The 27603-nt window shown below is 49.2% G+C and overlaps 1 protein-coding gene across 5 annotated transcripts in view; it reads left to right on the forward strand.

Annotated features, from left to right (window-relative positions):
- SZT2 (SZT2 subunit of KICSTOR complex) overlaps nt 1-27603 on the forward strand; it is an 83246-nt gene that overhangs the window by 43219 nt on the left and 12424 nt on the right. For 2 of the 5 annotated variants that reach the window (XM_081916173.1, XM_081916176.1), the window contains exons 29-62: nt 1112-1265; nt 1356-1448; nt 1596-1677; nt 3190-3468; nt 4044-4179; nt 4295-4411; nt 4499-4562; nt 4748-4933; nt 6790-7053; nt 7213-7390; nt 10137-10211; nt 10466-10604; nt 11066-11171; nt 11595-11718; nt 12272-12424; nt 13514-13616; nt 14009-14123; nt 14279-14390; nt 15349-15467; nt 15587-15751; nt 16268-16355; nt 16942-16992; nt 18874-19047; nt 19218-19564; nt 20244-20410; nt 20750-20847; nt 21520-21652; nt 21833-21960; nt 22078-22187; nt 22758-22940; nt 23017-23287; nt 23628-23707; nt 24984-25109; nt 25759-25961. In XM_081916173.1, the coding sequence (XP_081772299.1) occupies nt 1112-1265; nt 1356-1448; nt 1596-1677; nt 3190-3468; nt 4044-4179; nt 4295-4411; nt 4499-4562; nt 4748-4933; nt 6790-7053; nt 7213-7390; nt 10137-10211; nt 10466-10604; nt 11066-11171; nt 11595-11718; nt 12272-12424; nt 13514-13616; nt 14009-14123; nt 14279-14390; nt 15349-15467; nt 15587-15751; nt 16268-16355; nt 16942-16992; nt 18874-19047; nt 19218-19564; nt 20244-20410; nt 20750-20847; nt 21520-21652; nt 21833-21960; nt 22078-22187; nt 22758-22940; nt 23017-23287; nt 23628-23707; nt 24984-25109; nt 25759-25961 (4923 nt within the window). The remainder of the gene's footprint in view (nt 1-1111; nt 1266-1355; nt 1449-1595; nt 1678-3189; nt 3469-4043; nt 4180-4294; nt 4412-4498; nt 4563-4747; nt 4934-6789; nt 7054-7212; nt 7391-10136; nt 10212-10465; nt 10605-11065; nt 11172-11594; nt 11719-12271; nt 12425-13513; nt 13617-14008; nt 14124-14278; nt 14391-15348; nt 15468-15586; nt 15752-16267; nt 16356-16941; nt 16993-18873; nt 19048-19217; nt 19565-20243; nt 20411-20749; nt 20848-21519; nt 21653-21832; nt 21961-22077; nt 22188-22757; nt 22941-23016; nt 23288-23627; nt 23708-24983; nt 25110-25758; nt 25962-27603) is intronic. The other 3 variants (XM_081916175.1, XM_081916174.1, XM_081916177.1) reach the window with 3 other exon arrangements.

Consider the following 27603-nt stretch of genomic DNA (forward strand, 5'->3'; position numbering starts at 1 on the left):
TCCCAGTTCAAGCATAGTGGAACATAGTTTTATTTTTCAGCTTATTAAAACATATTTAAGTGATTGCATATCAAGCACAACAACTCACCTTCCTTCACTATTTGCATTACTGTCTTCCGCCAGTTCTTCTTCCTCACACTTTCTGTTTGGCTGAATCAATAAATGCACATTGATCTGCATTTAAGGCATTTATCCATTAATCCTCCCCTAATCCCTTCATAGCACATAGGTTCTTCTAAAAATCAATCGACTAAACTTCCCTCAAATTAGTTTTAGACAGGTTTGATATAACCGTAATTTAGATCATTTTTGAGATTTTTCTCCCATCTCTAAATGCTATAAAATGGCTCTCTGAAAAGTGTGGCCTGAAGGAGGCATTGAGGGGAGAGGTATATATGTAATTGTTTTGTTTTGTTAGTTGGTTCATTCATTTTGACAGGAGGAGAGGATTGGAATGCCCATGCAGGTGAACCAAGAGCATACACTATTTATTGGCCACACTTAAGGCTGAGCAAAACTGATTCAAACACAGTATTTTATGCTCGTGTGTTCATGGTCAGAACTGGCTATACTTGTGGAATGAGTCTGTGAGCAGGGCCCTAGATTTCTGCTGAGGTTCAGTTCATAGACCCAGCTCCAGAAAATGCATTTTCCAATATATATTTTTTGCACATGAAGCAGTTCTATATGCTCCTGTGCATAACTCTTTACAGTGGTACCTCGGGTTAAGTACTTAATTCGTTCCGGAGGTCCGTTCTTAACCTGAAACTGTTCTTAACCTGAAGCACCACTTTAGCTAATGGGGCCTCCTGCTGCTGCCGTGCTGCTGGAGCATGATTTCTGTTCTCATCCGGAAGCAAAGTTGTTAACCCAAGGTACTATTTCTGGATTAGCGGAGTTTGTAACATGAAGCGTATGTAACCTGAAGCATATGTAACCCGAGGTACCACTGTATTTCTGACCCATTGGGGATCTTAGGATGCATGGGGGAATAGAGGCATGTAGGCTGCTTCTGACTGAGGAGCAGGGGAGTTAAGGTTCCATTATTGGGAGCACAAGTAGACAGAGCTGCTTGTGACTGACTTCACTCTTCCTTGAACCTGCTGTGCAGTGCTGAGACGGAGGATTTTAGTGAGCCAGAGTCCCATGTTTCGGCCTGTCCTCCCCAAGAACCCAATCCCAGCTGCTGTTCAGAGTTCCCCCTCTCTCTGCTAAAGAGCAGCCAGCCTTGCCAGGAGCATCCCGACTTGCACAGAATCATCCAGGTAAGGAGAAATGTGCTTCCTCTGGGTGAGGTGAGAGGGTAGCTTTGATGGCCCAAGTATGTTTCCAACTGTTCCTTCTTCCCATTCTAGGAAAAGTTCTTGGAGATTGGCAGCTTGCATTTCAAGCCAGTGCCGTCCAATCCTCATTATTACTTCTACTGCCCTCCTTCTGCCAAAAAAGAGGTAGGAGGGTATGCTTCTATCTTTGCCTCCTTGCCCAGGGAGGCTCCTTTAAGAGGGTCTGGAAGGCTGTAAAAGAGCCAAACTTGGAAGGATGCGGCACCCAGACTTGATGCATGTTGCGCATGTGGCTTCTTGTCCCTGTTTTAGGAGGAGGCCTCTCGGGACCATACAGATAGGAAAGGCAGTGAAGACGTGGAAAGTTCAGAAACTGAACTGGCGGCGGATGAAGGTAAGGGAAACTCTTCCTCACCCTGCTGTTCTCAGGACTGCTGTAACGATTGGAGATGCCATGGCACTTGTAATCTAGTGACATTGGATTTCTGTTTTTCAAACCCTTAAGTGGACTAAGGAAATTTTATGTATGCATATGTGCTGGGGAGAGTGCAAAAGTCCTTGAGGACCAGTGCACTGTTTTCCCCTGGAGCTCAGCAAACCATAGAGCAGGTATGTGGTCATACAGATATTCCTGGCCCCCACAGTGCAGCATCCATGGCCAAGGGGTCTTCATGAGGTTTGTTGGGAGTCCATCAACATCTACAGATCCCTGCTATCAATGCAGGGGGATCCAATGGAGGATCCTAGCTTTGAGCTTTCTGGAAGAGTTGAGACGAAGGAATTGCTAAGATTAAGTTCCTCCTTTTGGCTCAGAGGCACCCCAGTACTCCCAAGCTGCAAATATTTTGCATAGATTTCTAGTCCATGGAGCTAGCTGTATAGTTTCAGCTTTCCTAGAATTGCTTGTTTCTAATTTAAGAGGTTTAAGATCTCTCAAGTGATCTCTCAAGTGATCATTCACAAATTGTCCCACAGTCCATGGTGAGGACCATGCAGTGTCCTCTTTGGCAGCCAGCCACCTAGAGCCTAGGTACCTTACATTGCCTGGGCCTGATTCTTTATCAGCATTCTTGCAACCAAGAGAGGGGACGTTGTCAGAAGAGAGTGCAGGATTGTCCAGAGGGAGGTTTGCACAATGCTTCATAGAATCATAGAATTGGAAGGGACCATGAGGGTCAGGTAGTCCAGCCCCCTGTGATGCAGGAATCTTTTTGCGCAACATGGGGGTTTGAACCCATGTCCCACAACCCTGAAATTAAGAGTCTTCTGCTCTTACCCACTGAGCTGTCCTGCTTGCGGCCTGTTGTACTGCCAGGCCTTTACTGTTGCACTGAAAGCTACAAAGGCCAGCTTTGTCTTCTGCATGGGAGAATGCACAGAGATAATTCTAAGCTCGGACTAATATTCATTACCACCTCTCTTAAAAAAATTAAAATCAATCCATTTACTTATATCTGACCACCCAGTCATATTATCAGTGCATACTCAAGTAATTACCCAATATTTTGTCTCAATGTTTTCCCCCCTTATGCCCATAAATCATGTTTGGTGATAATTTGACACTCCTAATGTTTACTATTACTGAACATATATCTCGATATATGTTTATTTTATGTATTCTAATTAAACCACTTGATATATTCCTGATAAAAGACTCCCACATTTTACAACGCACAAGGCTTTTCAGTCTAGCTTCAGGCACTTCAGGAACTTGGCCAGCCAGCAGTGCCAGCCTCTTGTGCATTCCTGCATTCTGCTGGCAGCGCTTCCTGTAACGCCAATCTGTCTCCCTATTCACAGAGTGAGTGCGATTGTAGTTAACCCTTTCAGGATAAACATTCTTGAGGCCTGGTGCCTTTCCCCAAAGCTCCATCCCTCCTTGAAAGCACTTTGGCTTTTTTCGAAGGCAATGCTTCCGGCTGTGGCATTGGCACGGAGAGTGACCCTGAACTGGAAGTAGAGTATCGGGAACGGCTGGACCACGAATTTCTAGAAGCCGACTCTCTGTCTGACTCCAACACTGTTAACCAGGACGAGGACTCCTTCAGCGTGCTGGGAGACTCTCTGGCGGAGCAAGAGCTGCTGGAACAGGACATGCCACCGCTCTTTGTGCACATGACATGCTCTGTGAAGCTGCGCAGCCAGCACAGTTCCATGCCTGTTCGCTCGCTGCCCACCTGCCTAGGTGAATGGAAATGAGCCCTGGGGTTTGGGGTGCGGGGGTGGCATAGTTAGGGTGGATGGGCTGCTGGAAGGGAAGATTGGTTTCAGCCTCCAAGTAAGGGGTGCTGGGGAGGGGAGGGATCATATGCTGAGGCCCAATGTCCTTGGGCGCTTGGCAAGGAAGCTAGATTAGCACTGTCTAACTCAAGTAATGGGATGCGGGTGGCGCTGTGGGTTAAACCACAGAGCCTAGGACTTGCCGATCAGAAGGTTGGCGGTTCGAATCCCTGTGATGGGGTGAGCTCCCGTTGCTGGGTCCCTGCTCCTGCCAACCTAGCAGTACGAAAGCACGTCAAAGTGCAAGTAGATAAATAGGTACCGCTCCGGCGGAAAGGTAAACGGTGTTTCCATGCACTGCTCTGGTTCACCAGAAGCGACTTGGTCATGCTGGCCACATGACCCGGAAGCTGTACGCCGGCTCCCTCGGCCAGTAAAGCGAGATGAGCGCTGCAACCCCAGAGTTGGCCATGACTGGACCTAATGGTCAGGGGTCCCTTTACCTTTACTAACTCAAGTAATATCTGTTGCTTTCACTAGGGGAGGTACTGGGCTGCTTTGAGAGCTGCAAGGCGCTGCACACCATTGACCTCTCGGACCTGTGTGTGACCCTCGACATTTTTGTTCTGACCCTCCCCCTGGAAATCGAAACGGTGAACGATCTGCATCACAATAGGTGGGACTCCAGGGTTGCAGTGTGGGCCAGGGTAGTTTCGAAACCGCAACATGCATGTGGCCTTGGCAAGACGCGAGGGCTGAGCCTAGTAACTCTTTCCCTGTCCTCGCTACAGGTACACCTCTGAGAGTAGCGTCTCCTTCACCCGTTCCCCAGGGCGGCCTTCCTCCTTCCGCTCCGATGAGGAGCTTATGCACACCTTGGACAGGTTGCCCTCCACTGTGGACGATGGGTATTTATCCTCTCCATCATGTTGTTATGCTGGGGTGCAGAAATAGCGAGCCACTGTCCTTGACCCTTGCATTCTTTTTTCCCCAAGGCACCCAGCACTTTCCAATCTTCCTGGAGTGCACAGACAAGCCGTTGAAGCTACCATGACAGAGGTGAGTTCATTTGGCCCTTGGGAAAAGAGACTTACTCTGAGACTAGATTAATATCCCTCCCACTCCTCAGCACTGTGTCCTGACCAAGCACCAGCATTGTGAACCTTGCTAAAAGCAAGGCCGCAACAGGGTTTGTACTTTACTTAGGATCTAGACCACCTTGCCTGCTGTCTTTACTGTCACAGATCCGCTGGCTTTTGGATGACGAGATTGTGTCTGCCTTGCGCCATTCACGGACAATCACCTCTGGCACTTTGAGCCGAGTGGCTACCCATGTTTACAGTTCTCAAGGCCGTCCTAGCTGCCACTGCGAAACGGTTCCTTTGCAGTTCGTGTTTGGGCCTGAGAGCTCTCTGGAAAAGTTTCGTGAGGTAAGTGATCTTTCAAGCTATTGGTACAGTGGTGCCTTGCAATACGAAATTAATCCGTTCCGTGAGGCTCTTCGTATAGCGGTTTTTTCGTCTTGAGAAGCAAGCCCATTGACAGCTTAGCGGATTAGCGCTACAGCTGTCAAGCGGCTTCCAGCGATCAGCTGTTAAGCGGCTTATCAGCGGAACAGCTGATAAGCGGCTTAGCGGCTTAAGAAAAGGGTGAAAAAAGCCAAAAAAACACACAGGGGGATGCAAGATTTTTTTCGTCTGGCGAAGCAACCCCATAGGGGAATTCGTTTTACGAAGCGCCTCCAAAACGGAAAACCCTTTCGTCTAGCGGGTTTTTCGTCTTGCGAGGCGTTCGTCTTGCGGGGCACCACTGTATATGAAGCACTTAACAACTTGGGGCCAATTTACTTGAGCAGCCACCGCTGATATTTTATGGGAGGATGCTGTATATAAATACCTTTATAAATATATTTTGCTGCCCCATACTTAGTCACTTAGATTTGTGGAACTTGCACTTTCACAGGCATCATATAATGTAAATCTTTAGCATGCTTTGGAACTTCCTGGCTATTAATATTAGACTCACACCCTGTCTATATTACTGTACATTCCTGGTGAAAGCTTTTTTATTTCAACAAACCTACTGAAACCATATACTTCTTTTAAAAAAAGTTTAACTCATCACCAAACTGGGAGGGGTAGCTAATTCTGCAGAAGACAGAATCAGAATTAAAAATGACTTTAACAGATTGGAGAACTGGGCGCAAGCTAACAAAATTAATTTCAGTAGGCACAAATGTAAGGTTCTACACTTAGGCAGGAAGAACCAGATGCACAAATGTAGGATGAGGAACACCTGGCTTACTAGCAGTATATGTGAAAAGGATCTTGGGGTCTTGGTGGACCACGAGCTTAACATGAGTCAACAGTATGATGCAGCAGCAAAAAAGAAAAAAAGAAAAGCTAATGCTATTCTAGGCTGCATGAACAGGAGTATAGTGTCCAGATCAAGGGAAGTAATAGTACCACTCTATTCTGCCTTAGCCAGACCACACTTGGAATACTGTGTCCAATTTTGGGCAACACAATTTAAGAAGGATGTTGATAAGCTGGAACATGTGCAAGCTGATCAAGGGTCTGGAAACTAATCATTGTGAGGAGCACTTGGAGGAGCTGGGTATGTTTAGCCTAGAAAAGAGGAGATATGATAGCCATCTTCAAATATCTTATGGGCTGTCACATGGAGAAGGGAGCGTGCTTGTTTTCTCCTGCTCTGGAGGGTAAGACTCGAACCAATGGCTTCAAATTGCAAGAAAGAAGATTATGACTAAACAGTCGGAAAAACTTTCTGGCAGTAAGAGCTGTTCAGCAGTGGAACAGACTCCCACGAGAGGTCATGGACTCTCCTTCCTTGGAGATTTTAAAGCAGAGTTTGGATGGCCATCTGTCATGGATGCTTTAGCTGAGCTTCCTGCATTGCAGGGGGTTGGACTGGATGACCCTTGGGGTCCCTTCCAAGATTCTATGATATCTATCTGTGTCTTTAGTGATGATTTTGCTATGTGGCCCTTTTGTAGTTTTCAGACTAAGCAGTCTATAAATCTTTATAAATTTGTTTTCCCCCCTTATGACTTCAGTTTTCCACAGTCATTTGACCCTCAGCTCATAAACCTTAAACAACACCCCCCAGCAACACACACACACACACACACACACACACACACACACAAGCTACCTTGATGCGTCTCCATTCTCAGCCATTCTGTCTTGCTTTATGCCTAAGAAGCACGCACCTGCCTTTTGCTTGTTTCTAGACAGTCAGCCTGTTCTTCTTCTTTTTAATGCAGGAGTTCCAGAGAATAGCCCTACCAGGCTACGTGCTCAACGCTGAAGACAGTGATTTCTACTATGTTTCCATCAGTCGCCTACATGCCCCCAAAGATGGGCCTAGCCCCACAGTAACGCTTGAGAGCACCATGACGGGAGGCAGGTGTGAAAGCAGCATCAAAACAGAAGGCTCTTTGCCCTGCTCCCCTCCCCCCGAGGAGGCTCATGGTCTCTGGGCATGGCCAGCGAGTGAGAACAAGCAGGAGACAGAAGAATTCCTGGATGTACGTAGCCATGCGCATGCTGAGCTGGTAGGGTGATCTGGAGATGTGTTTTTTTTTCTTAGATGGATTATTGATGCTGTTTGGTAAGGGTGATTATTGGGAACTTCACGTTATGGATTGCATTCTGGTGATCTCTACCACTTCTTTTCTGTGATGCAGTTGTCAGATGAAGTTCCACAGCCGGATCAAGCCCATACTTCGGAGTGTGGCTCCTTGGATGAGGAATCTGCAGTGACCCAGCCACAGCCTCTGCCGTGCTCCTTGGAGAAGTGGAACAGTGAGAAATCTCCCTTAGCAACACCATCTGTAGTGAGCCTGGCAGACTCTGTGACTCCAGGTAGGGAAAATGAGCTGGCATCTCCACCTGAATTTTGGAGCAGGGGCTGTGGGGAGTTCAGCCGTGTGGGGTTGCTTTAGCTTATCCTGCCCCAAAGTGGTGCCCTCCAAGGAGGTTTGGACTTCAATGGCCATAACTCCAGCCCACATGACCAATGGAAATTGTAATCCACAACATCTGGAGGGCATTGTGCCATAGAAGGCTGATTTAGACAAACATTAGGTCATTATATTAACTTGCTAAGCAGTTCCTTTTTAAAAAAAAAACTTTTCAAGTTTATACATTTCACTAATTTTGTACACTTCACTAATTTTAACAATCATTTTAACATTTCAAAACTTGACTTTCTTCCCCCTCTTTCTGCGGTTCCTTAAATTTATTTTTAATATCCTCTGCCTATCCAAATTAACTGAATTTGCTCATTTATTCATCTACTTTAAATATATACTCTTAAAAAACTGCAGGTTAGTACAATAATCTTGGCAATGGTCTTATCTGTTTATAATTTATCTTCATTTCTTATTCTTCTGGTAAGTTTCACCATTTCTGCGTATTCCCTAAGTTTTTGTATCCATTCTTCTTTTCCTGGGACTTCTGCTTCTTTCCATTTTGGGGCGAGTAACATTCTCGCCACTGTAGTAGCATACATGAATAAGTTTCTATACATTTTAGGTAGTTCTGTCCCTATAATTCCCCAAAGAAAAACTTCTGGGTTTGTTTGATTTTACAAAAGTTATTTTAAACATCCTTTTCATTTCATTATATATCATTTCCTAGTTAAGCTTTAATCTTACTACACGACCACCACATACGATAAAAAGAACCTTCTTTCTTTTAAGCAGTTCCGTTTAGCTGAGCTATAATTGGTAGGATTCCACATTTCAAAGTGCTGGTTATGATCTATAAAACCCTATATGGCTTGAGCCCAGGCTACCTGAAAGTACGTATCTCTCTATAGGAACCTGCCCAATGTTTGAATCCTCAGGTGAGCACCTTCTCTTGGTCCCATCAACATCAGGGCCCTGCTTGGTGATGGCACCAGAGAGAGACATATCTGTGGCTGTTCCCACACCTGCGAAGAGAGGCTCCCTCTTTGTTATCCTGCTGGTAGGCTGCGACCTTATTCAGACAGGCCTTTGAAAATTAAGATGCAGATGATGCTGACCACTGGACAAAACTGATTTTGATTTTAAATGTGCTTCATTGTCTTTTAAACTATTGTTTTAGCTGGTCAGGTTTTTTTTTTATTAACTCTGCATTGTATAATGATTTTAAATGTAAGCTACCTTGAATAGCTTACAACATTAAGTGGGATATAGATATAATAAATAATGATGAATAATACTTGGGAGAGGCAAATAAAGGAAAGTGCCCTCATGTATCTGGGGCCAGATAATGATCCTTTGTGCTCCATGCGTATTGTTGGGGCCATAACCCTTATTTCGGCCTAATAGCTCATGGCCCTCACCCAAGGTGTTCTAGGCCTGCTTCTCTAGGTTATATAGGCGTAACAAGTTACTCATGCTCCCCCTGCCCCCTTTCCGATTTCAACAAGTAGTATAAAAATCCTATGGTTTCCCAGTGCTGTCCAAAATTTGCAGAAATTACAGAAATTTAGGAAAAGCACATTCTATAACGTTACAAGAAGCCATGCAAAACCAGTCTGTGAAACTGGTCGAAAAGAAGAATTCCTGGGGCCAAGCTACTCAGTTTCCTCAAGCTCTTCATGTTTCAATCCTAGATATATGAAGCCCGTAATAATATTGTACACCCAATCTGCTAGTGTTTAAAAAGGGATATATATATATATAATATAATACATCGGAAGAGTATTGCCGAGGTTTCGTGTGGAATTTGGCTCATGATGATCCTCTGAAAGCGATTAAGCGACTGCCTTTTAACGCCATATAATGGAACTTCTCTGCCTTACCAGTTCATTAAGCTGGCTTTATTGCCACTCTGTTAGGTTTTGTTTCAGTATTCTGTTGTGTGCAGGTCAATCAGCCTCTCTTCAGAGGAAAAACGCTTTTCAGGTCTCCCTTTTGTGGAAATAGGATTAGAAATGTAAGGATTACATGGGGAAGTGCCAAGTACTTGTCCATGCTCCTTTTTAATATGCAAATGCCTTCCTCGTTCCAAGGAGTGTGTTGGTTTCACCTACTTCATCATTCTTGAGAGGCCTTTTGGTGCCTTTTACTTAAATACACCATTTGCTCCCTCATATTTTCAATTGTGCATTGAGATTGAACAAAAATATGCCATTTCACACTTGCGAGAGAACGGGTGTTTATTCAAGTTAGCATTTTCACCCCAGGCCTGACTGTAATAGCAAAGTCTCTCCCTCTTAGGGGTGTCCATTAAAGTGCCTTTCTTTGTAACTATGCTCCAATATTGATTTTTCTGTAATCAAAACCACTTTAGTGCTGTTGGGCTCATGAGATTGTAAGCTCTAAAAGGCTGCCATGTGTCTTGCTGTCGGGCTTCTTTATGAAGTCAATCTTGCTTTGTTTCTTACATCAAACAACCCATGCAGCAGACGGGGTAAAAAAAAGAAGCCAACCGCTTTGTGACATGCTGATCCCCTTTTTCTTCCTGGGTTTCTTTCTTGTTGCCTGGGCTTGTACATGCACAGTTTGCGGGGGGAAAGGCCAGTGCTTAGATTGAAATCTGGCCCCAGAGCAAGGAGAGAGTTGGGGGGACCTAGGAGACCTCAGAGCAGTCTCTCAATACCTCTCTTTCCTTACAGGCTGTGGGAAGCAGCGTCCCAGTCGGGTACAGAGCCTGGTATCGAGCCAGGGCAGTATGGATTCCGATCTCCTAGGTGAGTGGATGAGCCAGGCCATCTTTTTGTGTGGAAGAGACACTAAGTCAGTTCTCAGTTGGGTGGAGGCAGGTTTGTGGCAGAGTGACAGTTGCTCAGCTGGGATTATTTTGCCTTGAGGTCCAGGTGCATCCACTTTGTGGAGATGGGACTGCAAGGGAACCACCATGAGCCTCTCTCTGCCCTTGGCTTCTTCTTGTCAAAGATGGATTGGCCAAGCCACTCAGCAGAGGCGGTGCATTTTCATTTCTTAGGCTATGATGGTGGGAGCAGTGATTCCGAATGCGAGGAGGCAATAATGAGTGACCTGGAACCCAAGTGCCCTCTCATGCCTGACTTCTGGCTGATTGTCAAAATCCACCAGGACCGGGTGGAAGTCTATTCCCACACACGGTAACGTCCCCTTTCCCATGCCCTGCTCACCCAGGGATTCTGGTTCCCGAAATGGCAACTGTGGCTTTTACCCCAAGCTCTGCAATCAGTTTCTCCCAGTCCCCCTGATCTTAGCCTTGTGTTGTTTAGCTGGCTTCTGAGTTCTCCAGACTTCAAGTGTACAATCTGTCTTGCTTTTTCCAACATGAAGCTAGCTAGCCTTGTTCCTCTGCCAGTTTCGTGCTAATCCTGGGAAAGGGCGAAGAGCCCAGGCCATGCCAGTCATAGATCCCTCCCCCCAGTACTCATACATTTTTAAGAACTTGCCAATGCTGTTTTTTCTCCCCCCAGTTTTTCATTGTTGACTGTGTTCAGTTCATTACTAACCATTGAGCAGGAAAATATATTTTGCATATCGTCTGCTGTTGTGGGAGCTCTCTCAAAAGTTCTTCTGAGCAGTCTCCCTTTTCCTTTCTGTACAGCAGCTTGAGTGCGGTGAAAGCAGCGCAGAATGAGGAAGGGGAATGTGTGCATCTTCACCGTACAGTGGTAAAGAAAGTTGGTGAGATCTGCCGCCTTGTTAATCAGGTAACTCCGGCACGTTCGGTCTCCCTACACTGACTCCTTGATAGCAGGAATATCTCCCTACTAAGTTCCAAAAGTTGAATTTGGCAAGATCACTCATTAGCCAATGTGTTACAAAATATTTGACAGCTACAGCTTTGGACACCCAGATCTTTTCTGCTCATGGAGCCTTTGAAGAGAAACTTCATACATACATATCTATGCACTTTTAGATATCTTTCCACCTTAAACATGAGGACTGAGATGCTGGCACTTTAAATGAGGAAGCTGGGATGTACCAGCTTCATCACATTCTGGTATGATTACCATCGTGCCGACAAATACTGCCCTTGAATTTCAAGGCAGATACACCAGTTTCTTCTACAGCCAGGCCTCCTGTTGTGAGGAAGCATTAAGTCCATCTCTGCGGCCCGTTTTTGTCCACAGCGGCTGCTGCTACAGGATCTGCACGACAGTCATAATTGCAATTCCCTGCTCGTTGCTGAGAGCGAGGAGGATATCTGGAAAAGTGAGACGCCGTACACCTACCGGCAGCGCACTGGGCCTGATGGTAGGAGTGCAAAGCAGTATCCTTATCCACAAGAACGTTGTGCTGAGCCTTAGAGCCCAGAGCAGGTGTAGGAAACCTTTGGCCTTCCAAAACCTACAACATCCCTTAACTGGGGCTGATGGCAGCTGTAGTTCAGCAACCCCTGCAGGGCCAAGGGTTCCCCACACCTGACTTGGAGACTCTGCTTCCCCACTAGTTTGGCTGTGCCCTAGTTATATTAGAGGCAGCCTTCCTACAGACCACAGGATGAGATTCCTCTCTTACTCTGCCCGTTGTGGCAGGGCAGTACTTGGGGAAGTGACAGCTGATGAATCCTTTTCATTTGCCGTTTTGTCGCCACTTGGGTGGTGATGCACCGTCCTGCTTTTCAGGGCAAGCTCTGTAGGTTCCCTGTTTAAAGGTACTTGAGGTGTGTGTGTTTGCCTTTTAATCTTGTGGCACACCTGTACATGAAGGAGGGAAGGGGGGAGGTGATAGTCTCAGTGTTGTATAGATGGCTTTCAGAGAACTCTGTGGAGGGCTGGCCTGCTGAATTGCATTTCCCGCTGCGCAGACTACCCCGGAGAGGAGAGCTACCAGCCCCATGACTATCTGGCGGCCACCATGCAGTTCATACCTGGACACTTTGCTTGCGACGCAGTCTGGAGCACCTCCATCCATGTGCACTCACGACTCAAGATGGGGCCCAATATGGGTGTTGCACGCGGTGAGTATATGGATGCAGGGAGTTCTGGCTGTTGGGGATGCATGTGAGGAGCTATCCCCAGACTCCCTGTTCCTGGGCAATGAGTTCTGTCCTGTCATGCTGCCCTTTCGCCCCCAGCTGTGGTACACTGATGATACAAATTAATTGTTAGGTTTGGTTGTGAGGGCTGGAGCCAGTGTGGTGTAGTGGTTAAGAGCGGTAGATTCGTAATCTGGTGAACCGGGTTCGTGTCTCCGCTCCTCCACATGCAGCTGCTGGGTGACTTGGGCCAGTCACACTTCTCTGAAGTCTCTCAGCCCCACTCACCTCACAGAGTGTTTGTTGTGGGGGAGGAAGGGAAAGGAGAATGTTAGCCGCTTTGAGACTCCTGAAGGGGAGTGAAAGGCGGGATATCAAATCCAAACTCTTCTTCTTCTTCCTCTTCTTCTGGATAAGCCAAATGATGTGGAGGGCAGCCTGAGTTAGGCTAGAAACAATGTAGTTCTGCCACAAGCTCCTTACAGGAAGAGGGAGCCACAAATACGGTGGTGATAAAATGCACAGAAGGGGGAACTTGTGTAAGAAGTGGGAGAATTTTTCAGGAAGTGACTTTGTGTTGGGGGGAAGGGAAGCTTTTAGTATAAAAATCTGAGCAAGTTCATTTATTAGAAGAGATCCTAGCGTTGAGGTAAGGTTTCATCACAGAACCAGCTGTATTAAAAATAGCTCCCTTTTTAGCTTTGTTATAAAACCCTAATACAGGCTAGCTACGATCTAAAAGAAGCTCAGGTGTTTGAAACAATAAAGAGACTTTCCCCCCTCTCAAATATGCCCTGATAAGGAACACCTTAGCTTGAAACATACAAGGATTTGATACTTCTCCACTGGATACCCTTGGTACATATTTATCACAGCCACCAAATTGCAGTGATCTTTTTCAAAAAGTGGGTATGTTGAGAATGGGCAGTAGTTATGAGGATTAGGCTGGATTAATATTTGGGAAATAAAATTGAAGAGGGGCGTGTGCTGTGCTGGTTGTTGAAGATAGCAGTGGGTGGTGCATTTGGGTCAGACTTTGCAACTTGTAAGCCATCTCTCTCCCCTCTGCAGCCATCCAGGCTCTGCGTTCTGTGCTCAATGCTTTCTCAGTTGTGAACAGGAAGAATATGTTTGTTTACCAGGAGCGCTCAACCAAGTCTGTTTTCTATTTACGGTAAGTTCACCATTCTGTCATACGGCACCCCACAATCAAGGGGACCACCTTGACCTGTAGTGTCTTCATCTGCTCTGCTGGTATCTCCTTTTGGAATGTCCTTCAAGTCCATTGCCCTTGGTGGTGTGGTGTGGTGGTTAAGAGCGGTAGACTCGTAATCTGGTGAACTGGGTTCGCGTCTCTGCTCCTCCACATGCAGCTTGGGCTAGTCACACTTCTTTGAAGTCTCTCAGCCCCACTTACCTCCCAGAGTGTTTGTTGTGGGGAGGGGAGGTAAAGGAGAATGTTGGCCTCTTTGAGACTCCTTCGGGTAGTGATAAAGCGGGATATCAAATCCAAACTCTTCTTCTTCTTCTACTTTACCTTCTCCTCTTTGTTACTCTCTCCTCCAGACTCTCTGAGACCACTTCCAGTGGGAAGGGTGGGGAAGCTGAAACCCAGAGCCTTCCATGCCGTTCACTGGCCCTTTCGCGCAGCCAGGAGCCCATATACATGGAGGACCTGAGTGTGAGTCTCTTTTCCTCCCAGGGAACCCCTGCACCCTTGCTGCCGAGAGCACAAGAGCGAACATGCCGGCTGCACACATCGTGCTCTCTGCTGTCTTTCCAGGAGTGTTGGTAGGCAGCTCCATCTTCTCAATTTCTTCCGTTCTCCTTTGATAGGGCTCTCGCTCCTCTTTGGAGACAGCCTCTTTCCGCAGTGTGGACTCGGCCCGCCCGGTGAGCCAAGTGGACAGGCATATCCAGCTGGTGGTTCATGGAGTTGCACCGGCAGGTAAGTTGCACATTCATTCAACATAAAGTCAGAGACGGGAGGCTTCTTGAGATCTTGTTGCTACTATCAAGCTACCTGTCCCCTGAGGTGTGTAAAGACCAGACAAACGTTTGATTTAGTAACTCTGTCTCCTTTAAGGTGGGCTTTCCCAAATGGTGGTGCCTCCCAAATGTTGTGTCGTTGGACTACAATTTCTACCACCTACTTTGCTGGCTGTTGCTGATGGGATTATAGTCAACAACATCTGGAGGGCAACTGGTTGGGAAAGCCCACCTTAACAGGATTTTAAAAATATATGTTGCATTGCAGCCCTTTCTGCAACAACAGAGGGAAATGCAGCCTTTTGCTCCCTTCCCATTCTTTAGTTCATCAGCTCTCCGGAATCTTGTGTTAATGTTTTGTTTCCTCTGTAATTTAATAACAAGCCATTGACATTCTTTTCCCTTGTGGTTTTGCTGCTTCTGGCTTTTCCTTCAGACAGCCGTCAGCGGGAAAGCCTGGCTGCTCTCTTGTGACATAGTTTACTGTGCAGCACACACAGATCATTGATCTGGAACACAACTAATGTAGCAATTGCAAAAAGGAATGGCAGGTGGAAACCTGCAAAGGCACATAGGTAGCTTCCTTTTTTTTTATACCGTCCCAGACTTTGGTCCATCTGTTGTCTACACTGACTGGCAGCAGATTTCCAGGGTTTCACACAGGGGTCTTTCCTAGCCCTACCTGGAGATGCCAGGTTTGAACATGGGACCTTCTGCATGCAAAGCCGTTGCTCTGCCGCTAAAGCTGCAATTGTAGGAGGGAGTGGATAGGTGCTAAGGTAACCCTCAGGAACAGACTGCGTGGGCTGTTGAAAAATGGAGCATGCTGGCTTTGGTATGGGGTGGCTCAAGCGTAAGAGGGCTCAACATCTTGTATGAGACAAAGGCTACATCCTGCAACTCTTCTGCTCCTATAGGACCTGAGATCACAGATGAGCTAGTGAAGGTTCTACGCAGGCGCCTAGATGAAGCCACCCTGGACATCATCACAGTCATGCTCGTGCGGAACTGCAAGCTCACCCCTGCTGATGTGGAGGTAAAGGCCGTGCTTCAAATAGGACAAGACCACCTTTTATTTCTTGGCTAAATCTCCAGGCCTCTGGGTTGGATGCGCTCAGGCTGTATCAGACCATTGACAAGTCCTTCTCCGTGCAGTTCATACAGCCTCCAGGAAGCCCACCTACTGAAGTGCTGCAGTTCACTCTGCCCCCCTCGTGTCTGCCCTGGCTCCCGGCCATAGCCTGCTACCTGCGTCAGAACCTGCTGATCTTCCTGCACACACCCAAGTACACAGACAGCAACATTGAGAACCATTTCAAGGTGAGAGGACGGGTGCCTGTGCCTGGCCTGGTGCTGCCTATTCAAGGGGTGACTTCAGTGTTCGTCTCTTGTAGAGGACTAAGGGAATATGTGCAAAGGACAAAGGCATGACGAGCATCCCAGGGGTAACAAGGCTAGGCATGGAGGTATAAACACATCATAGCCTGCTGGGTTCTGGAATAGAATGAGAGGCACAAACTAGGATGAGAATTTCCGGCAGCCTCAAACATCTCTACCCCTAGCTTGATCTCAGTCGCTGAGGACCAGTCATACAGGGACTGTTTTTATGGTTATGTGTGATGTAGTGCTATGTATCCTTTAATGGACTGGGGGGAAATCCCAATGTCTATGACAGTGTTCTATGCTGGGAAATCTCTGCCATAAGAGTTGCATATCATTTACTGAGATGTAACCCACACTTTTGGTCTTCAGGGACCTCAAAGGCAGCTCTCCATGTTGATGAAAATGCAGCTCCCGGAAATAGTCTGATTTAACTATTCTTGCCTTCCTTTTCAGCACTATTTCCACCAGAGTAGCAGCAGCAGCCATGACCTGGATCTTTATCTGTACAACAAGCCTGGAGGCCAGGGCACTGGTGGCAAAGGTAATAAGTGTCTCTGTTGTACCCCCTAATTCTATAGAAGAAAATGGTCCTATGCACCCTCTCTGAGGACAGTGGCATGCTGGGGTGTGGGCCTGGCCTAGGTAGGTTACCCAGGTGCCAGATGCTGTTGAATCTACATGCTGCTTAATCCATGTGAGTCAGCTGACTAAGGCCCCCGGCTTCCATTTTGTCTACTGCTGTGCCAGCCAGTAGTAGGGTAGAGAGGAGTTCATAAATTAGTGAGCTACACTCCCCAAAGGCCGTATGAGTTGTGCAGTCATGGTGGCTCCTGCTCATTGGAGCTCATCAAACATCTACCGGGGGGCTAAAAATGAACTGACTTTTAGGTGAGAGCACAGTGATGAGCTCTAGGCAGACGTCAAGTGGGGAGTCATAAGGTACTGTGGGCATCAGTTGGCAGCCTATGGACTGTTGGGGAGCTCCCAGTGGTGGGGTACTGTTAGTTTGTGTGTCTGTGTGTCTGCATTGTGCCATACACTTGCCTCATTTCCCACCTGCACTGTGGTCTGGTTGTGTGGGTAACGCATCACCTCAAAGTGTGTCTGAACATTCTTCTGTCATGTAGGTTCCATGCTGGATCTTGTGCAGCACCTGTTTCCACCTTCCCAGTTTCAAGGTAGTTTCTGTAGATTCCAGTGGTCCACTGTACTTTTTCCAGCGCTGCTCCCATCCTCATTTTGACCTTGTGCCTGCTGTTGTTCTGGCTTCTGCTCTGATGCCTCCTGTATCATCCACTTTCCCCCTTCTGTGCAGCCACCCATATCTTTTCCATTGAGTAGTTTCCTAACCCATATGCTTTGGCCATGAGAAGACCCACCCCCATTGGAGATGAGACTCGGGTTAAAGAAATCACACTGACTCCAGATAGAAATGGTTGCAAATTTGCTATTTGCTTTCAGACACACACACAGAGAGAATTTCACTTCTGTCATAGCCTCCTTAGTTGTGGGAGCGAAAGGTCTTGTGGGTTTCAGAAAAGTTGGATACATTTATGGAGCATTATTTGTTGTGGCGCCTCGTTTTGTACCTTGGGATTAGTAAAATCTCTTGCATAAGCTTGGAGCTGGGAGAAGAGCTCCGTGAGGCTGTGATGTTGCAGCTGGTGACATCAGCTGATGGATAGATTGAGATGACTGACCCTGGTGCGCATTTGGGGATGCACAGTAAACACCCTTATAATTGGTCTGAGTAATTTTCATATTGGGGACCAGGCAGAACATTTTATCTGTGCCATATTTACCTAGGGTACTAGAGGTGGAAGTTGCTTCATTCAGTAGCATGGGAATTGGCTCACTTGATCCCTTGTGTCTTTGTTAGCAAGCTTTCTAGTTGCGGGCTGTGGCTGTTCTGTAGCTATTTAGGTAGCTGAATGTAAGAAACCACCTGGTCTTGGGATTATCTGATTGGCAGGGAGACAGTTAATGCCGCTCGCCCTTCCTTCTTTCCCTCTGTTCTCATCTGGCTGCCATGTTCACTGAGAGCAGGGAGAATTACATCTGTGGGGACAATTACTGTAAGCCTGGAGTAGACTTCCCTTCTCCGCAGGCACTACTGCAAGCATTCATTTTCCTTCCATGTGACCCCCATGCAGAGGTAAAGCTGACAGGGTGCATGCTGGGAGCCTCCTTGAAGATAGGGACCTATGGGTGCCATCTTCTGAATGAGATGATATGTATACAGTGCCTTTGCCAATGTCGTGCCCACCTTCTGCTTAGTGGGAGACTCTCTACTTCTGCCTGTGGCTTGTTAGTTTTCCATTTAGAAGCCTACAGTGCTGATGGGGATGGTGTCCAGGTCCTGAGCCCTTAAATCCTTGCATATCCTTCTGCATGTTTTCATGAAAATGTCAGTAAGACGTCATCCCTGGCAGTGTGTGATTCCTAGTGCAACCACCTTGCCTTCCCCTTTCTCCTCCCCTGGGCATTAATCACAGCACATCAGCACATCAGCAGTCAGAAGGAAGGTTAGAAGAGCCCAAACGGTGCCCCCTCATTTATTCCATGGAACTTCCACCTCCCACTTTTCTGAGGGATTCCTGGCATGATCACACTGCACAGCAGTGCAAGCTGGAGCTGCCTCTTGGCACAGTGCAGGGGCTGAGCTGCTTGCTGCACCAGGAAATGATACCCAGAGAGATGTGATCTGTCTCCTGTCCTGTCCTTGGTGCTTTTGCTGGTTGGGCTTTGCTGAACCTGTGATGAATGCATCCTTTCCTTCAGATGACAGCTTGCAACCCACATCCCCAGCAAGTGCAGGCCTCTTCCCTATCTCCGTGATTGTGGTGTCTTCCTTGGCTACATGTCTTCCACCCCGACCCCTCCTTCCCACCTGTGACTTGTTTCCACATTACTTTTTTTTTAATCACCCTGAGTTGCATTCCAAAGGATGGCTGTGTGTCTGTAACAAGTTCCCTGAGGCTGTGGTCTCCTAGGAGCTCTATGCTAGTGGAGGGCTGGGCCTCTGGGACTCAAGTGGCCTTTTGACTTTCCCCCTGCAGGCATTGCATGCATTGCCCTATCCTTTGTGGACGACCGTGGAAATCCCATCTCATTGACTCGCTGGGTGAGACCACCCACCGCATTGCTGAGCACATCCTTTCTCCAGGAAGCAGATTTCGAGAGCTTGACAGCTGTCACTAAGCACCAGGCTGAGCCTGGCACGTCACAGCCAGGTGAGAAGGCAGGGCTCTGTCTGCTCTCTAGGAACGGTGCCATCAGATGGGCAAAGTAATTGGGCTTGAATCGGCTTGCCTAGAAGCCTAGGGAGCCTGGCTGGTAAGAGACCAGCATTGCCCTTGCCTTTTCCAAGGTACATCCTCTTGACGCTGCTTTTCCTCCAAAGCACTCTGTCCTCTGGTGCGCCTGGACATTTGGGAGAAGGGCAACATCAGCCTGCTGCAGCTCTCCGAAAGGCTGCGCAGTGCTCTGCGCCATGCCCTCTGCGACGCCCTCATGGAGTTCCGTGTGCTGCCCAACCCACTGTGTGTTGATCCATCTGCTGAGCCAGAGTTTCCAGGGAGTGTCGGAAGCCTGCGCCGGACAATGTCAGAAACCAAAGGGTTGACGCCGCCTGGCAGGCGTCGAGGAGCGTGTCCACCTGCCCCGCATTTCACTGTGCCCACTGCAGCTGCTGGTGAGCCGGTCACACCCACCAACAAGTTGGGGAGACGAAGCTTCTGGGACATGCGGGTAAGGACTCTGTCCAGGGAAGATGGCGGTGGGATATGTATGCTCTGGGTGTGGTGAGAAAGAGAGAGCCCAGAACCAAGAGCTCTGGATTCAAGAACTGTTACAGCAAAGTGCCAGCCTGCACTAACTTACAACCCCCAAGTGAAACACAGTTCACCAGCCATGGGTTGTGGTCTGTCAGATGTTTACTAATATCTCTGTTTTTTGTCATGCCAGGTGAGCGTGTTCCTTTATTTTCCTAGCTTGTTGGATCATATATGCCTTTGCTCCGGCATAGTAGCTAAGAATATGATCTGCTCTGCCATGAGGTCCATGAAGGAGCTTCAGGCAAGCCCTCTGGTCTCACAGTGCAACCCTGTGCCCGTTTAAGCAAATTTCCCTGTGCCTGTTGTGACTTACTTCCTAGTAAGCATGTTACAGATGATAGCCACAGTCTCCACCCACTGCAATTAATGTATTAGGATAAGGATGCCTTGCTGCCTTGGGGCTGAGGACCACTTTGACCCACAGTCAAACCTCAGGGGGGTTATTGTATAAATAAAGTGCTATATATATTTTTAAAAAGCTTGTGCAATAGAGATCCTTGCTGGCCTGAAACCATCTGTGCCAGAGAAATGGGAAATAGGCCCATGCATTTCTTTCTCTGTCTCTTCATGACCTTGTTTTGTTTTTTCCCCAGAGCAAACCAGAGGCGGTAGAGCAAGGGAGCCCCAAGACCACGGATGACATAGTTCTGGAGCGGCCTGAAGAGAGCCGAACCCGCCGCCGCCACAAGACCGAGAGTGTGAAACAGCCCTCGAGCCACGAACGTGTTGCGGCAGCTTCCGAGCAGGGGCAGGCCCAGAGGCAAGCATCCTGGCAGTCTTTCCCCGCCCTCTTAATCCAAAGGGACTTTGTGGGGAGGGGGAAATGCCTCAGTCCAAAACCCAGCCTTTAATCTATGAACTGGATTGTGTGTGCTTCTGCACGCACAGAAAAACTCCTTCCCACACCCCCAAGGCTGACCCTCCCTGCATACTGCGAGGACAGCGTTGGTGCTGCTGAGTACGGATTTTTCAGGATTATGGCTGCTGGCTTCTGGGCACTGTAACCTTTCACACACTTCAGGGGCCTGGCTTTATACTTCCCAGGGTCCTCGTTCTTTCCCTTTGATTTTAACCTTGGCAATGGATCTCCTCTTCCCAGGCGCCGGGCCTGCCAGCTAGAGGAGGGGGATGTCGGAGTCCTGCACCCAATTTTCAGCCAGACCTGTCAGTCTTGGATGGCATTCATGAACCGCCTGGGTATGTACTTAGTCTGTGCCCTAATCCTTCAGTGCCTCAGCTGGTCCCACCTTCACTCAGCATGGAGAGATTCTACCTTCAATTTTGTGATCATGAAGAATATGAGATCCTGAGTTTCTTAGAAAGGAAGCAGAGCCCCATGGGTGATACCCAACTAAGACATAAGTGGTGGAGTTAGACCCATTAGACTGAATGGCGGTACACTAAGTAACTTAAGCCCATTGATTAAATGGATCTATTCTGAGGACGACTAGCATTAGGTATCGACCCATGTCTAACCTCTCTGTTTGGGGAGCAAAGCTTGCAAACATGAGGTTAATTGGTTAAGGCTTAGAAACCAGATTAAGAGCAAATAGGTGTGGCTTTGGCTTGTGTACCCTGTTGAGCATATTCTCCTTTCTTTTTGACCACATGCTTTCCTGTCTCTCTGCTTATATTATTCTGAGCATGGAATTCGGGGCTTTTTGACCTAGAACATGGAAAGGTTCATGCAAGCTCTGGGTACAGGTCTCTCTTTCCAATAGATGCAGGAATGAATGCAGGTCCTTGTTGGATATTTTGACTCAGGACAGCAACCACCAGGATGATGGTGCCACAAAATGGCCCAATTTTTTTTTTTATAATGCTTTGGTGCAGCAAAACCAGTGACCCACTTTGTATTTCCCTCTGCAGGGTGTCCCTCAGTGCAGCAATGTGCCACGGAAAGTGTGTCCCGCTTCCTGCTCCCCTCCATCATGCTTGAGGTAGTGAACCTAGTCACTACTTTGGCAAATGACACCACTGTCAAAGTGTTTGAAAAAGTCAGGTAGGTGTTGACGCTGTGCTCCCTTGAAGAGTAGCTTGGTAGATCACCTGAGAGGCAGCCACTGGAAATGGCCTGGGGTGCTTCCTTAGCAGGGTGGGAATGTTACGTGTGGGAGAGGGGACTGGGTCTATAGGACAGGTGTTCTTGTGCCTTAACTTAGCTGCTTGTCCCCTGCTGCAGTGGTCCCCAAGGGGCTTCCTTTGTGCCACATTCACTGACACCAAGCACCAGCACTCGGCCAGCTGTCATTCGACACTTCGCCCTGCTTGGACGCAGCTTCCACCAGTGGCACTGCAGCACAGAGCAAGGTGAGTTGAGAGTGGGGAGCCACAAAGGGGAAGCAGGTTTTTTTTTAGTATCTCTGCGTATAGGCAGGAATCTTGCAAACTGAACTCAGCTTTGTGGTGGTGTCTTGTCTCATTCAGCCACCAAGGGATTGCAGCGTTTTGAGGCCACCGAGCTTGGGTCTGCAGAGAAAAGTTGTGATGTAGCCCCCCGGCAAAGATTCCTTTTCATGGAGATCATTGACAAAAAGGTGGGTGTCGGCTGAGTTGGTGATGCAGCCACTGCAAAACCTCTGGGCTCAGTTAGAACTTGGGAGTCTTCCAAAAAATGGAAAGAAGCAGAAGTCCCAGCAAAGGAAGAATAGGTACAAATGCTTATGGAATATTCAGAAATGGCAAAACTTACTGGAAGAATAAGAAATGAAGGTAACAGACTTTTTATAAGAGAATGGAAATGGTTTATTGAATATTTACAGATAAATTGTAAACAGATAAGAACATTGGCAGGATTATTGTAATAACCTGCAGTTTTGTAAGAGTATATATTTAAAGTAGATGAATAAATGAGCAAATTAAGTTAATTTGGATATGCAGAAGATATTAAAAATACATTTAAGGAACCGCAGAAAGAGGGGGAAGGAAATCAAGTTTTGAAATGTCAGAATGATTGTAAAATCAGTTAAATGTATAAACTTGAAAAGTAATAATAATAATAATAATAATAATAATAATAATAATAATAATAATAGAGCTTGGGAGCTGTCCCAGTCTGGATCAGCAGACTGAGTCTGTTCTTGCATTGCTTCCCTTTCCCCCTCCAGCTGGTCCTGCATACCTACAACTGGTCGGTGGACCAGGGCAGTGCCCTGAGCAGCTCCCTCACCCGCTTGCTGCAGTGGCAGAATGCCCGCGCCCATGTGGTGCACTGCCTGATCAGCCAGAAGCTTGGGCTCTTCCATCACTACTGCTACATGGACACCCCGTGGCATGAGGACAGCAAACAGGTACGCCCTGCTTTGTGCATTCCTGTATGCAGGGCACTCTGTCCACGACTGGCTCTCATTCATTATCTCTATCCAGGAGCAAAATCCCTTCCTGAACTCAACACTGGATGTGGATCTCCTGATCCGGAGCCCTAGCGTCCCTGCAGGCAGGGAGCCCGGTCGCCTCGGCAGCTCTGCCCGCATCCTGCAGCCTCTGCACTTCCCTCCGGATATGGTGCCCTTCGACGAGGCCCTCCGAGACGTCTCAGTCAACCAGCCTACCCTTCATAGCCCAGAGATGGCCACGCTCGACCGTGTGGCCCAGCACGGAGCTCAGTTTCTGGAGATCAAGAGCATGGAGCGGAAAGGTAAGTGGGAGGACAGGGACAAAGGACTACACTCCCTGCAGCTGTATCGTAAAGGGCTGTTACGGCTCTTAGGACCTTTGCACAATCTTTGCCCATGAGGGGTTTACCAGGGCAGCCAAAAGCAAGGAAGTGACAAGCTGTAAGAGCAAACAGAGTGGAAAGGAATGGCTTAGAGTAGAGCCATTCTCTCTCTGTCTGCTGTGCATATGTGAGCTGATGTGAAACAGTGAGGTGGCTTGAGTTGTCTGCAGGGAAAGCTTGCCAGAAAACGAGGTCTTGTTGGAGGAAGGGCCCTGGGGCTCTGGTCCTGCTCTCCTCAGCCTTTGCTCCTGTTCCACAGAGCTGGAGAAACAGATGAAGATTGAGAATCTCTTTGTGACGTGGCAACAGCGGTCTGCACAGTCCAACATGCCCATCACTGTGAGTTGTGGTTTTTCAAGGGGGTGGGAAAGCGGCTGGGATGTGGGCAGCACTTAGGTGCCAGGGCCTTGACGCTGCTTCCCAAATATTGGGGTGGGGTGGGGCTTGTTCTTGGGAAACAGGGAGAGGGAAGGTGGCATAGGATGGGGTGTTCTTCCCCAGGAAAAGGCAACATCATATGAAACTACAGGACCTAGAAAGTATTGTGCTTCAACACCCGCCTTTTAAAAAAGCAGAACCCAAGACACTGTTAATGCTTCGCACATGGAAGCCATCCGCACAATTCCTCCTCCCACCTTCAGCAGCTGATCTGAGGTTATGGGATGTTGGGTAGGGTTGCATGTTGTGGAGGACACAGCAGGAGTGCACAAGCACTACTGCTTCAGTGGAAATTGTACCTGCCCTGAGAATGTCTGTTTTTGCACTACGCTACTTCATTCTTGGCTATGTTCAGGGAAGGTCAGGTGGAATGACATGAAGGCCGTTCCCCTCTATGATCACTCTGGTCTTTCATTATTGCCAACAGATGAGAATATGTATCATGTAAGCAGCTGTTTTGTAGTGTAAATTGAGAAGGTGACGTAAGGTGCCTCAGATGCTATCCTTACCAATCATGCTCACGGGATGTTGTGATCTAGACTGAGGTAGGTAAGAGATGTCATCTTGCATAGTAAGCTGACGTGAGCATGTGAGTGTCGAATCTCACAAGGATAGAGAAATGAAACTGGGCTGTGCGTGCTTCTCTTAGCAGCCTCTCTTAATGGGGATGAGGTGGGTCTTTGTTTTAATAAGTTAATGCATCGCTTCATATGGAACTTCAAAGGAAACATTAGGCTTAGGGCATGTCTGCAAGCAGGATTAGAGCACAAGAGCCTTCTCCCCTCCCGTGGCTTCTAGCAACCAGTATTCGGAAGCATCGCTGCCTCCAGCTGTGAAGGAAGAGCAGAGCCATCGTGGCTCTTAGTCATTGACACCCCCCCACCCCCCACCCCCAGTGCTTTCAGAAATGAAGAAATGGTCACGTCATCTAAATACCACAAGATCGGAACTGTGTTGTCAAGCTGCCAATGCCATGCTTGCATATGTTTTTTATAGGCAGGAGCAAAATCCTTGGGAAATGAGATCATGATCACTGTGTAACTCTACCAGCTCCACCTCTTTTAGTCTCCCAAAGTTTTTATATGGCCAGGGTTGACACTTTGGGGCCACAGTAATAGCCATATGGAATGGCCTGGAGACCCGTCGTAGTTAACCTCCTGTGTCTGTGTCTGTGCAGCTTGCAGATCTGGAAACGCTGAAGCAGTCCTCCCGCCTGGTCCATTATTGTGCCACGCCGTTGCTCTTTGATCCCACCTTCCGGCAACAGATTCAGGCTGACCAGCAGAACAAGCCGGAGGGGAAGGTGAAGTGGGGGGTGGGGAGAGGAGAGAGAGTCCTTCATAATGCTGTCATTCCTCCCCCCCCCATATTTCTTTTCTCCCCAGCTATACCGGGAAGAGGCAGCCGAGGAGACACTTTCCCATGGGTTAGAAGGAGGTTGGCAGAACCTAGGTGACAGAGTTGAGAGTCTCCTAGCCTTTGGGGGCTAGGAGTGGGGCAGGACCCTGCTCTGTATGTATCCCCAAATTCTATCGAAGCTGATTTCTGGGGGTGGGTTTGATTATTTATTATTAAATTTGTATACCACCCTGTACTCGCAGATCTCAGGGCAGTTCACAACATGAAACCACAATATTGACAAACACAAAATCCATAATAAAAATAAGAACAGAAGCAAACCAATAATCTCCCCCTTCCACAGCTCCTTTTTAAAAGCATTGGATGAAAACCAAATGCATAAATATCACTCTAAGGCAGGAGTGGCTAATCTTTTTTTTCACCTGAGCTACATGCACCCTTTGCCCAACCCTCCTGAGACCGCAAAGGTATGTGTGGCTGCCCCACACACATGCGCATCACCTGAGAAGTGGGGTATAGGCCCTCCCTGCCCTTTTTCTCTTGCCTACTCAGAGGAAAAATGCCAATTCTCCCCTTACTCCTTTGCCATTCAGAAGCGACACCGCTCAAATGACTCCACGGCATCTGGTAGGGACCGCAGCCACAGCTGTGACTCCGCAGAAGGGCTGCCATGTCGGACCAAGGATGAGGCCTGGCTGCTGGAGCTGTGCCACACTTTCCTGCAGCAGTACATCCAGTACCTGCAGAGCATGGGCTTCATTGTGGTGCAGGTGCGCCCTCCGTCCCCCACGCGCAGGTCAGTGGGGATTGTCAGGAGGGCACAAGTGGTAGTAGTAAATATATGGATCCACCCTATTGTGGCGACTGTAATTCGCCCGAAACAGTTTTTGATATTGTACCTTCGAGTAGCTGCAACTCCAACACCTTACAGTAGGGGTCAGCAAAGTTTTTGTGCCTTGGGCTGGTTCACGGTCCCGCAGATGCAGCAGTGGGCTGGAGTGCGCACGCATGTGCAAATGCTATTTCCGGCACGTAAATTCCTGCAGCCAATGGGAAGCCAGCCAACGTCGTGGAAGGCGGTCCGCACCGGTTTAGCACTGCGTACAGGAGCTAACCGACTGGGCAGCAGGGGCCCCCAAGCGGGCGGCGGGGGTCCATAGGCCGGTTAAACCAGTGTTTCCCAACCGGTGTTCCGCGGCACACTGGTGTGCCGTGAGACCTTGCCTGGTGTGCCGTGGGAAGAGCGAGAGAAGGCGCCTGCGCGGAAAGAGGAGCGAGCAGTGCGCCTGCACGCCCCGGCGCCCGAGATCGCTTCTCCCCACCGCCCCTTGCTTCAAAAGAGGTCCGGGGACAGCGGGAAGCGCTGCCCCCGGACCTCTTTTGAAGCAAGGGGCTGCGGGGAGATCGCTTCTCCCGGTGCTCCGAAGCGGGGCGGGGGGGGCGGGAACACCTGCCCCAGCCGCCCCGCTTCGGAACGCTGCTCCGAAGCGGGGCGGGGGGGCGGGAACCTCGCACCCCGCCGCCGGGCATCAGAACGATGCCCCGATGCCGGGCGGTGGGGCGGGAACATCTCCCCCCGCCGCCTGGCATCGGAACGCTGCTCCGAAGCGGGGCGGGGGGGCGGGAACCTCGCACCCCGCCGCCGGGCATCAGAACGATGCCCCGATGCCGGGCGGTGGGGCGGGAACATCTCCCCCCGCCGCCCGGCATCGGAACGATGCCCCGATGCCGGGCGGTGGGGCGGGAACCTCTCCCCCCGCCGCCGGGCATTGGAACGATGCCCCGATGCCGGGCGGTGGGGCGGGAACCTCTCCCCCCGCCGCCGGGCATCGGAACCTCTCCCCCCGCCGCCGGGCATCGGAACCTCTCCCCCCGCCGCCGGGCATTGGAACGATGCCCCGATGCCGGGCGGTGGGGCGGGAACCTCTCCCCCCGCCGCCGGGCATTGGAACGATGCCCCGATGCCGGGCGGTGGGGCGGGAACCTCTCCCCCCACCGCCGGGCATCGGAACCTCTCCCCCCGCCGCCCGGCATCGGAACGATGCCCCGATGCCGGGCGGTGGGGCGGGAACCTCTCCCCCGCCGCCCGGCATCGGAACGATGCCCCGATGCCGGGCGGTGGGGCGGGAACCTCTCCCCCCGCCGCCCGGCATCGGAACGATGCCCCGATGCCGGGCGGTGGGGCGGGAACCTCTCCCCCCGCCGCCCGGCATCGGAACGATGCCCCGATGCCGGGCGGTGGGGCGGGAACCTCTCCCCCCGCCGCCCGGCATCGGAACGATGCCCCGATGCCGGGCGGTGGGGCGGGAACCTCTCCCCCCGCCGCCCGGCATCGGAACGATGCCCCGATGCCGGGCGGTGGGGCGGGAACCTCTCCCCCCGCCGCCCGGCATCGGAACGATGCCCCGATGCCGGGCGGTGGGGCGGGAACCTCTCCC

This window comes from Podarcis melisellensis (assembly GCF_964234715.1).
Source record: "Podarcis melisellensis genome assembly, chromosome: 6".
NCBI classification, from domain to species: Eukaryota; Metazoa; Chordata; class Lepidosauria; order Squamata; family Lacertidae; genus Podarcis; species Podarcis melisellensis.